The sequence below is a fragment of the Nematolebias whitei genome, chromosome 20, assembly GCF_014905685.2.
Source record: "Nematolebias whitei isolate Nwh7 chromosome 20, NemWhi1, whole genome shotgun sequence".
Taxonomy (NCBI): Eukaryota; Metazoa; Chordata; class Actinopteri; order Cyprinodontiformes; family Rivulidae; genus Nematolebias; species Nematolebias whitei.
Genome location: NC_056517.1, coordinates 39,231,122 through 39,243,707, shown reverse-complemented (window position 1 = coordinate 39,243,707; position 12,586 = coordinate 39,231,122). Strand labels below are relative to the sequence as shown.

Sequence of the window (12,586 nt, the reverse complement as noted above, 5' to 3'; positions counted from 1 at the left end):
CAAGCAGCAGGGTCATCATTTAAGGTGGTAATGAGTAAATCTGGTGGTGGTGGTGGTGGGGGGGGGGGGGTGTTCTACATGATTTACCATCTTCTGATGTGACTCAGACTAAAGAGAAATAACATCAAGACCAATTCCCTGTGTGAATCTTTCAGCAGCTTACATCAGCACACATCAGTGTGAATAGTAAATAATATGTGAGCACATCCAAAGCTAATATCACCTCATAAGGCTTATTGGACCCCCCCACGAGGATTTGTCCCGCTCTCGTCCTGAGACACGCTTCACAAAGCCAGACTGCTGTCGGCAGCGGTGTGTTCTCTGGACGCTCTTCATGACACATAGATTCAGTATCATGTCTGGAAATGTCTGTTTCTGAATTCAGCTCACTCCCACCTCCAGCCCTCCTGGTTCTGGTTGGACTCCCCTTTCTTTGCATTTTCCATCTATTTGTCCTTTTCTTCTTCTATCGTCTTCAGTGTCTCTGTTTGTCCTCGTCTCCCTCCATGTGTCCTTCACCCACCCCGCGGTGACAATAGCCCTTCAGTCTGAGGCACAATGGTTCGTCTCTGGGCTCCACGCCTGCTGCAGGAGGGAGGAGGGCTGTGAAACACAACATTTCAAGAATTTCTCTTCATCTTGTCTGAACAAGAAACGATTGTGCTGAAGTCACAGCTGTGTCTTTCCAAGGGTCGTCCAACCTGGACGTTCCTCTGAAGACGAGAGAGCGCTGTTGGTTTTAGTCTGTGTGGTTTGATCTGTTTACATCACGAACCACTGGATTTAATAAAACTCTGAACTGCAGCTGGATAACTTTAGGAGTCAACCCCGTTCAAAAGAGCCAATAAAGCAAAGTTGACTCACACAAAAAGAACTATGAGTCAGTTTTATAGTTAAAACAATTTGATGCTCAACTTATACTTCACGCTCTAATGAAGTGTTATATCTGTTTTAAAACTTTATCATTTACTGTTGGAGTCGACTCTGTATGTCTGTTAACATGAACCACAATAAGAATTTTATTTAAACTTTTAGAAAGTATCTACTGGGTGAACATCTATAACTGATTATTGCTTGGAGTAAACCCGAACCATGATGTCACACTGGTTCAATGACCTTTGTCTAAACAAAGACTCAGAATAAGTTTTATTACCATTGAACTGAAGTACAGTGAGATTTCTTCAGTCGTCCAAAAGATGGACGCAGTGCACGTTGCTGCTGCTCCTTATTCTTTTAGATAGGAAAGGGGGAAAGGTCATGAGGAGAGGATAGTGGTGTTACAAAAAGATCTCTTCACATCTTGTCCTTATCGGGACATGATTTAAGACATTAAAAACTCTGCCAGCAGCACATTTATATTACACATGTATCTGACAACAAGACGGTGATATTTGTCCATGAAGCACTTCCAGATAGACCATAGTCCTGATAAGATGTTGGTGTCAGCCAGTACAGCTCTGATAAGCCACCTGCGATTCTCACAAATCACTTCCATCTTACAGTTTAGCTCATAAATCAGCTGATTTTGAGTGCTCGAAGCACGAACCAAACCTTCATACAGGGTCGGCAGCTTTGCCATGGACGAAACTGCTGCCGCCGTCTTCTTTAATAGCCGATAGTATAAGAATCTGCTGGTGCCAAAAAGCAGAAACCCTGCGATCATGATTCCAATATCTTCAACATCCTCCTGAGATAATACGGAAAGGCACGACAGCTCCATGATGTATCCTGCCGCTGCGTCTCAGCGGGGCATGGGGGCTCTCCAGGACACTGTTGCTTTGTTGAAAAAAATTATCGATTTTGTTGAAAGTCCAGCTGACCAGATCCATGGGAGTAGTTTATGTTTCAGAAGATGTGTAAATAGGAGCTCTGATACACAGACGGAGAGCAAAAAAGCAGGAGGAGGAGGAGATAGGGAAGAAAGCCGTCCGTCTTGCACGAGAGCGAGTGAGGGGGAAAAAAGATCATAACTCATCCAATTTTATAGATATTGGGCTTAATTTTGGCGTGTTAGTAACTGAAAATCATCACGACTGATACTCTGAACACTTATGCAACATCTTTGCTTCACATGTCGGCAGTAACAGTTAGTGTTAACCATATTTCCCCTTTGAGTAAAATATCTGCTGAAGCAGTGGGTGGATTTTAATAAAACTACCAGAAATAAAGACCAGCATGTCTAAAGACGTCATCCCTTATCATCATAAAACATCTTATTTGAAAGATATTTGGCATAATATTGCAGTGTTTGTATATTATCTTGCATAATAAACCGTTTTTCTAGGCTTCTTTTATGGTATTGTCTGTTATGGCCGATAGTGAAGTTGTTTCTTCAAATGACTGCTGAAATTTTGGAAAGCAGCAAGGGATAACTCGAATAATCATCCAGACTTTAAACGCCTGCCTCCCCAGTCCTAAAGAAGGCGAGAAAAGAGACGAACTGCAGAATGATTCCCCAAACCACAGATATCAAGAAGACTCATTACACTCGCACAGACCGGACCGACTTCACACCAACTCGAGGCGTTAAAGTATCACAGATAGGACTGATCAATTCCTGCACAGATGTGAGGTTTCAGAAATGAAGCAAGTACTCCAGAACCCAAAGAGGCAGGGGACAGAACTGAGCTGGGTTGACATGGAGCGCAACATATTAAAAGTGCGACGAAGTTCTTCCTCATTTTGTTTTCAAAACATGATAAATTAACTCAGTTCAGCAATTCTCTGTTTTTCTTTATTTTATTGTTTTACTAAACACAAAGTTGCTGTGTGTCATCATCGATCTTCCCTCTCACACAAACCATATTTTACTGCTCCTTCGTGTTACTGAGTCTGAGTTTTCACATGTTCACTGTTTCGGCTCTGGTACTACCTCATTTTGGAGTACGAAGACATCAGGGGTGAGCTGGCTTCAACGCTCAGACGTCACACATACAGTATGGCCCTTTTTCATTAGTAACGGTACAGCACGGTTCGACTCGGCACGGTTCCAAGGTTTTTCCACTATAACAGTTCGTAGAACCGTTCCCTTTTTCAGTCTTTTATTCTCTGGGGTTCCGACCGCGCCGAACTGGCTCTAAAACATGACGTCAGAACACTGTCGGTCACTGATTGGTCAGGGGGTGGAGTCACTGGTTGTTTGAGAAACTTTCACAACAAGTCAGTCCGTCATTTGCAATAAATCGAACTCGAGGAGCGACTGGACCTATTTTAAAGATTTTAAAACAATAACGACAACACCGTGGTCTAAAGCTGAAGTGCAGGTTTTTTTGTGCTTGCTGGCCGACGACAAAATTCAGCGTGAGCTAGATGGAGCTCCACCAGTCCCCCCAGTCCTCTCCACTGGAGCCTCGGAGCCCCTGTGTAAATAGTTAATTTTTTAGACTTTTATTTTGTTTAGTTACAGCTGTTGTTAATAAATGTGCCTGAGTGACAACTGGGCCAACGCTTTGACTTTTGTTACTTTATGGAAAGAAAGACATATCAAGCTATATGTTGTATATCGCAATTTATCTTAAATATATTGAGATGTTCATTTTGGCTCATATCGCCCAGCCCTAATGGAAACACAACTCATACCGTGCCAAGCCGAGTCGAACCACGCTGTACCGGTACTAAAGGTGCTAATGGAAAAGATGGAGTGGAGACATCTCGGTCCTGGCCTGAGGTGTCTCGAGGAAGAGCCTTAAGTTAACCATGGATGTATCAAGACAACTGGATGTTGAAGCTGCTATGATTAAAAAATGCATCTTTCAGTTTTCATGTTCTGATAAATGAACTCCGGATTTGACATTTCTTCTTAAATTTGCTCTTTTTCTGTTAAATCTTTGAAAAACACCAACGATCACAGTTTGACAGATAAAATGTCGTAGCACCAAGAAGTCAATTCAATAAGATGTTGATCCGTGACGCCCGTGTTTCAGACCGTAGGTTTTTATTTCCTGTTTCTCACCTGCAGGACTTCCAGGTATCGTTCTTTAAGGTAAACAGTGTTTTAGCTCCGACACGTCTCGTATTTAATCTCGCGCAGCACGGGTGGTTTAAAGCTTCTCACTCCTGTGGCTGAACGTGCGAAGCTGCCGTGTTCACAGAAACTCAAACTAAATTTGGCCGTCACCTTTTCACTCCCCACCATTGTTTGGTTTCACATTTCTTTATTCCACAAAGGCCTCACTGACAAAAGGAGAAAGCTTTCTCTGATAAAACCAAGAGTTAATCTGATTTAACAGCAGCACACTCGGCACTCGGTTGAAGACGGCTTAATTTCAGGAGCACGGGGCCTTAACAAAAGCTTGCTAATGAGCTTTTAATGTTTCTTAATGACCTGAAGCTAGTCATTGTGCCACTTTGATTATGTTCTTTACTTTGGACCATTTGAGCCCAGAGAGTCAGAGTTTCTTGTGGTCAATGATGCCAGCATGCCCCCACTTGTTTGTCACCTGCTTCAACAGATGTAAACTCTTAAAGTATTTTTAAAATGCTGAAAACTCTGTTGGATGAAGATAAATCACACATTCAGCAGGTAATGACAAAGCAACCCCTTTTCTCTCATTAATCTGAGCTCAAGCTGTAATTTTTCTTTGGATTATGATTGATTCTTACACCGAGCATGAGTGAGCGAGCTTTCAGGCCATTAACAAGTTTTCTTCCGCCCCCTGCGATTAGCAAAAGCACCGTCCTGCCCCCACGTTGAATTCAGCCGAGGTTACTTGGTGCTGTGTGCAGCCGACGTGTGTGGTTCGTGTGTGCGTCCGCGGCCCTCAGAGTGTCCAGCTTTGGCCTGAAATACACATAGGAGGCTCAGACAAGGCAGCTTCCAGTGATGCTCCGTCCTCCCTGAACTGAACCACACACCCCGAGCTGCTTCTCCCTGTAGACCGGCTCAGGTTTGTGACTGTGTACTCTCTGTGCCTCCCAAAGGCAACACAGGCCTGAACTAATGGGTCTGCCATGAAACTTGGGAAAAAGTTACTCAATATTCTCATAAATAAGACAGAAATAAGAAAATAAAGACAAACTATTCTTAAGAAATGGCATTTTGTTGATACCCAGTGGTGCCACGGGAACTGGACCAGGACAGGCAGTGGTTCCTCTATAAATTGGTTTTGGTGTGAATGCACCTTCACACCAGCCCAGTTGTCCCAAACTCCAGCCCGTTTTCCTAGAAAGTCCGGTTCGTTTGGGGAGGTGTGAACGCGCCATCGAACTCTGTCACGGAACAAAAAGGTGAACTCTGGCCCGGGCTAAAACCTAGGTCTGGGTCCGGTAGAAGAGAACTCCAGCGCGGTTCGAGTGCAGTGTGAATGTAAACAGACCGGGCCCCGCTCCACAAGCAGGAAGTGGAGTACAGCGCAGGACAAACACACATTTCTCTCATATGGAGCCGTCAGCTGCCTTGTGTGAAAAACAACATTCTCCATGGTCTTCTGTCTCATCTTCTGCTCATGCTGAGTCCATTGTTGAAAAATGACAAAATATAACTCCTAAAACTGCTAAAACTTGACTCTACTCTGTTTTTGTTTTTATTTCTTTTATGTATGTGAATGTTCCTGTAAAGTCCCTGAGACAACTTTGTTGTGATTTGGCGCTTTATAAATAAACTGAATTGAATTGAATTTACAGAAGAAGAAGAAGAAGAAGACGTGTCTTCAGAGGTTTTTGTGTCGTTTCTTCCAGTAGTTCTTGGTGCAGCGCCCCCACAGGCGAGCGGGGGAACAGGTTGGTTCAACAGGTTGACTCGACTGCACAGTGCAGTGTGAATGCAAACGCACCAGCTCAAATGTAACAGAAGGTCATGAATATTGGTCCAGAACCGAGTCTACCGGACTATCAGCTGTGAAAACGACCTGAGATTGCCTGTGGCCCCCATCTGGCCACCCACGTTAATACCACGGTGATATTCTTCAATATTTTCCATATTTACTGCGTTCCATGTTGCCAGGTTTGTGGTATTGTCTCTGCCGCTCGTTCAGAGCCGGTGGCTGTGACCGGTAACACAAGGATGACAGAGTCAGTGGTCCAGCTCCCTCCCAAGACCGTCCCTCACTACAGGAAAAGAGAATTTTTATCAATGACGAGGACCCGTCCACCTCAGAGGTTGCTCTGAAATTCACACAGAAGGAACTGTACCTTCACCCTCAAAGGAGACGAGAAGCTTTTATCTTTCTATTCTTCTCCCAACCATTTTAAAATTTCAAGAGGGTCCTGCGTGTGTCCCTCACATGTAAATCTCACGACGTCCCACTCGAGGGACCGGCCTGATGTGTTTTCAGACTCGGCCTCTCCTCACATAAATCATCCTGACATGTGGCTCTACGCGCCCTCGCCTCTCATTTCTTGAGGTCTCTGCTTGGTATGCACCTTAATTGGATTCTGTGTTTGTGTTCAACATGCGTCATAACGTGTGTGTGCTTGTATGAGCGTGCACGTGTTGGTTGGAGAGTACACAGAAGATCTGATGTCCAATTTACTTTGTTAGGTTTTGTTTTAATCAGTTCCTCTCGTGTTCATCAGCACGGGATGTTTTCAGTGTTTGCTTTTTGTGGCTTCAAATCATCTAGTTGGTCAACAAACTGTGAAATGTTCTGTACAAGGTACAAACTTCAGATGTTGCTTCCTTTGTGTTCTTTGGTTTACCTCAGCCCGATGCTTTCGACGGGACCCTTTCAAACCTTTCCTTCTGTCCCTGCAGGAGGCCGAGTGGCACTGCGATGAGTTCACCAAGGGAGCGTGCTTCAGCCGTGGAAAATCTGAGGTGAGTTGACCGACATGGCTTTACGAGACACATGTTCCCTGCTGAGGACAAGAGCTTTCAGTTTTTCTAGTACTGTAAATGAAAACGGTTTTCTGGAGTAAAGTTTACTTTGTGACTTTAAGTTAAGTCAAGTCAAGTCATATTTATTTATAGAGCACAATTTAAAACAGATAGACTGTTATCAAAGTGCTTAACACTAATGGTAACACTGAGAAATAAAAAGCAGTAAGAATATACCTTAAAAAATTAAAACAACAGCATTAAAATGAAGACATGGATCAAGATCTACTAAATCAACTCACGCAGTATGAAACGCCAGAGACAACAGATATGTTTTTAGCAGGGATTTGAACACAGGAAGGGAGGTGGCATGCCTAATGTTGGGGGGTAGGTTGTTCCACAGTTTGGGACCCATGACTGAAAACGCCCGATCTCCTCGGAGCTTCAGTCGTGTTTTTGGAACGACCAAAAGCAGCTGATCGGATGATCTCAGAGCCCGAGAGGGAACATATGGTTCCAGTAGCTCAGAGAGGTAGATGGGTGCGAGGCCATTTAGGCACTTATAGGTCAGGAGGAGAAGTTTGAAATCCATCCTAGTTCTCACAGGAAGCCAGTGTAGGAAGGACAGAACTGGTGTGATATGCTCATACCTCGGTGTACCGGTTAAAAGCCGAGCTGCAGCATTCTGGACGAGCTGTAGCTGTGAGACAGAGGCCTGGCTGACCCCAGCATACAGTGAATTACAATAGTCCAGGCGGGTTGTGATGAATGCATGGACTAGTGTCTCAAGGTCGGGTCTAGACAGCACTGGCTTGAGCTTAGCTACCTGCCGCAGTTGGAAGAAGCTTCTCTGCAGAACCAAACTGATCTGTTTGTCGAACTTAAAATCCGAGTCAAAAACCACTCCAAGGTTTTTAACAGAGTGCTTCAGATAAGGCTGAAGGGAGTCCAGGTTCACAGGATAAGAGGCGGCAGCTGAGCTAGGGCTAAAGACAATGACTTCAGTCTTCTGGTCGTTAAAACTTAGAAAATTTGAAGCCATCCATGTCTTAATGTCGTCCAGACATTTGAGGAGAGGGTGGACGGAACAAGCACTGGCTGGTTTCAGTGGCAGGTAGCCACCTCTTTAGCTGAGATGCAGCTTCAGAGGCAGCTTTGTTGGTCTCAGGTTCATGGGAACATCATCTTCATCCACTGTTTTTGTAATGCAGTCCCTGAAAGACTCCACTTATACAAGATCTACCTGAAACTGAGACACCGGTTCACTTACCTGGTCACCATGTCAAGGTGCAAGCTGCAGGTGCAGCATAATATTCACCATCCATCAATAAATGATAACGTTCATCTCTTGGTGCTGGTTCTCAACCGTCCAGGGCCTGGCAGTTCCATCAAGCTGAATTAAAGTGAGCTCGGCTTCTTTCTCCTATACGTGAAGATGTTTCGCTTCTTATCCAAGAAGCTCTCACAAGAGGAAAGTTGAAAAGCCGAATCTCTGAGTTAAAGTTTTTAATGTTGACGTCTTTCATGGGACCAAAAAACTGGTTATTCTGGAAAACTGGTGGTTTATTGAAATAAACTGGTAAATGTTTTCGCCAATCATCTGTCTGCTTGACTGGTCTGGTCTAACTGGCACGTGTTGAGCTTTGGAGTGAACAGAAATGATTAAACTTTCTTTTCTTAAGAGACGTTTTATTCCCATCCCTCACAGAAACAGGTGTTTGAATTAAGCTGCAACCCCCTTGATCATTTTGCACTTCCCTGTGTACGCTAATCTTAATGACACACACACGTTAATAAATAGTGTTTAAATGGAAATGAATGAAAGGTCTCTGGTGTTATAATTTCTCACAGGATTATCAGCACTAATTAATATCTTCTTTGACTAAATTTGTATATTGTAAAAAGAAAAAATACTCAATTTTAATTTTATTTCAAAGAGTGCATCACGACCAAACGGCTAAATAAAGTCTGAAAGCAACACGAGGCTCTTTAGTGTGGAAATAAAGACGCCGAGGGAGTTTGACCGTGACCTCAAAGGGGATTTAAATCAACTGATTGTAAAGTAAAATGCTCCTCATCTATACTTACGCCTTTATTTATAGGGTTTGTACAAAAGGGAGTTCCTATTGTTTTATGTTTCTCTTCTCGGTGTGTATTTTAGTGTGTGGTTAGCTGGCAGGCCCTTGTATACGAAACGGATGGTTTCGAGCTGAACTGAACTTGTAGGTGAACTGCCCGGCCTCGCTTTCTGTGTGTGTGTGTGTGTGTGTGTCCTCCAGTGAAAAGCTGGTTAGGGACCTATAATAGGCCTGCACATGGCCGCTGCAGTGAATTACAGACCAAAGCTGCCTCAGACCTCGGGAGTCGCTGCAGTTTGGTGGAGCTGTGTTGTTTTGTTCAGCCTTCCCCTCCGAGCATCAGCTCCTGTGATGCACACTAAGAATAGCATTAAAAGGCTTTTTCTCCCAACGGTTGACAGAGTTTTCTATGGTTTATTACCTAGCTCAGTGCGTTAAGCTATGCCCAGATACCATCCCTGCGCTTTAAGTGAATTTGCCAATGATTGCATTCTTTTATTAGTTTTTAAACACGAGGCTCCGTTCTTCTATTTTCTGTGATTTATTTCGAGGGGGATAAGGAATAAGACTTAAATCGCCTTGACAGGATGTGATTACTGCCTCTTTGATATTTTACGATCCCGACGCCTGCTGTACTTCGGTACAGATGTGGAAAATTTGTCAGGAAGGTTTCATAAATGAGTCAAGACTGCAAAAACAGATAAACATTAAATATACCTTTATTCACTGAACAAATAAACTCTGGAAAAGAAGTAAATTATGCAAACCTTTTCGCAGCTCACATGCATGGTGGCAGTTTTAAACAAGGACACCTAAATGCTGTAGTTTGGTGTGTTCAGGACCAGAGAGCTAGTTTTTTTTTAATGCAACAATGTTCACCTTGCTGGAGGGAAATAAAACTTCTTTCCTCGTTTCTACGGCAGCCTCCACTCCTAAATCAGCCCCTGGAGAGGGGAAGGAGGGGTTACTCTGGGCACCTTTAGTGGCTCAAACAATAGCAGATTTACAAGGTTTTAAACTTTTACAAGAACCCAGCCGTGGCCCCTGTTACATGGAGGGTACCCTACAAGTTTACGGTCTGTCTCACGACAAAAACAAATGGCGCTCTCTGAAATGAATACTGACTACCTTTCCATTTACACCCGGGGACTGTTGCAGAGGGAAAGCACTGGCCAGCCTCAGTGAGAGGAGGTCCTTTCTGTCAGGAGTTCATGAAGTTCAACACCAATCCGTCTTTCAGTCAATCATTTCCACCGGCGGCCCCGCTCAACATGTTGAGGGCTGTTAACCAAGCGCTGAGTGGATTTTCTTGACACCCAGAAAAGAATAGAGTCAAGGGAAGGCTGGTGAGCATGTACTTCACCTAATTTAGAGGAAAGTGGTCCAAATTGATTAGTGGAGGCAGCAGGCTGAAAAGAAACATGATTGAATGAAGCGTGTGAGGCGGTTTCCATGCGGCCTTCTGACCAGCCGACAAAGCCAAAGGCAATTTTCTAAACTAATCCTGAGTGGCCCTCTCCCACACCTGTTGCATTTATCTCGTCTCCACCGTGTTACGATTCCTCTCCAGTTCGAGTCCCGGCTGAATTAAGATGTGACACAGCTAAACCATGTAGGCATTAGCCTTGATTTGACTCTGCGTCGCTTGGCCACGTTTCGGAGCAGCCCTGCTGCTGTTCCAGGTGCTTTTCCTATTTATTGGCATGAAGTGTAATTTGGTCCCTCTGCCTAATGTTGCAGCTTGCCAGTGGGTAGATAATGGAAACGCTTCTAACTGTATTTTTGTTGCTGTGTTTCTGCAGGAGGAGTGTCAGAACTACATCAGGGTGCTGCTGGTAAATGGAAACAGGCTGTTTGCCTGTGGAACCAACGCATTCACGCCCATCTGCACCAACCGAACGGTACGAACAAATCCTACACGACTACTGTTGGAGTGTACGTGTTTGATATCAAAGCCTCTTTCATACACGCAGTGCTTTTCACTAATCTGACAGCAGCTAAAACTTTGTGTCATGCATGAACCCTGGTTCTTTTAGGGGCATTTTACCAACTAGGTCTTTATAAACGGCACTGATATATAAGTATATATTTACATATGTTCAAGCCTGAACTCCATGCAGTCACATTAACTGCATTAAAAGTCACGCTCTGCAATAGTGAAATTTACATACACGAGTTGACAAATCATGCTTTCCATACATAACTGTACTTTCTGAACAAAACCGACTCAAAGGTCTTGCCTGCAGAATAATTAGCTTGCAGTGCATAGCTGCTTTTTATGGCTCTGAGCTAAATAGATGAGGAGAATAGACGTTTGCTAAAAGCATTAGAGATGCAGCTTTTATTCTTTGACTGCTCCCATTCATCACCGTTTACTTTGATCCAGTAATTTCTACTGCAACAGGAAATTAGACCAAAAAGGTGGAAGTCTGTGAGGATGTAACAAGTGGAGGTAGGAATCTGTAGGCACTCCACGATTAGAGTCTGATGCCAAACAGGGTCTGCACTGCGATGATAACACAATCAATATGTATTTTGATTGTGTTGATACACAAACACACACACTGTGTGTCTACTTAGTAGCTTTAAAGTGAAATATGTGTAGTCTTTGAAGGAAACGACTTCCAGTCACTTATCTTTGTGCGAGTTAATTACCATTTGTACGTTCAATACACTGTCCAGGTCAGTCTGTAATCCTGAGGCTGCAGGTTTGAGCCCAGGCTGCAGCAGACATGGCATCTGGTCCTGGTTACATCTGGCCCTGGTTACATCTGGCCCCGGTTACATCTGTCCCTGGTTACATAATAATAATAATAATGTCATCACAATGTCAGCACTGTATGTTTCCATACAATGGCGAAATTAGTCTCTGCATTTAACCCATCCACCACCAGGTGGTGCAGTGGGCAGCTATTGAAAGCGCCCGGGGGACATTTTGGGGATGAGACGTGCTGCCCAGAGACGCCACGTGATGTGCAGTGACTGGGGATAGAACCTGGGACTTTCTGGCCCCGATTACATCTGGCCCCGGTTACATCTGTTCCCGGTTACATCTGGCCCTGGTTACATCTGGCCCCGGTTACATCTGTCCCTGGTTACATCTGGTCCTGGTTACATCTGGCCCTGGTTACATCTGGCCCCGGTTACATCTGTCCCCGGTTACATCTGTCCCTGGTTACATCTGGCCCCATTTACATCTGGCCCCAGTTACATCTGTTCCCGGTTACATCTGTCCCTGGTTACATCTGTTCCCGGTTACATCTGTCCCCGGTTACATATGTTCCCGGTTACATCTGTTCCCGGTTACATCTGTCCCCGGTTACATCTGTCCCCGGTTACATCTGTCCCCGGTTACATCTGTTCCCGGTTTCGTCTGTCCCCGGTTACATCTGTCCCCGGTTACATCTGTTCCCGGTTACATCTGTCCCCGGTTACATCTGTTCCCGGTTACATCTGTCCCCGGTTACATCTGTCCCCGGTTACATCTGTTCCTGTTACATCTGTTCCTGGTTACGTCTGTCCCCGGTTACGTCTGTCCCCAGTTACATCTGGTCCTGGTTACATCTGTTCCTGGTTTCGTCTGTCCCCGGTTACATCTGTTCCCGGTTACATCTGTCCCCGGTTACATCTGTCCCCGGTTACATCTGTTCCCGGTTACATCTGTCCCCGGTTACATCTGTCCCCGGTTACATCTGTTCCCGGTTACATCTGTCCCCGGTTACATCTGTCCCCGGTTACATCTGGTCCTGGTTAC

At 44.6% G+C, this 12,586-nt stretch overlaps 1 protein-coding gene across 1 annotated transcript in view; it reads left to right on the top strand.

Moving 5' to 3' along the window:
* Positions 1–12,586, top strand: part of sema5a (sema domain, seven thrombospondin repeats (type 1 and type 1-like), transmembrane domain (TM) and short cytoplasmic domain, (semaphorin) 5A) — a gene marked incomplete in the record, with an annotated part of 172,932 nt that overhangs the window by 70,596 nt on the left and 89,750 nt on the right. Inside the window, 2 exon segments of the mRNA XM_037694274.1 lie at positions 6,692–6,754; positions 10,635–10,733. Of these exon segments, the coding sequence (XP_037550202.1) occupies positions 6,692–6,754; positions 10,635–10,733 (162 nt within the window).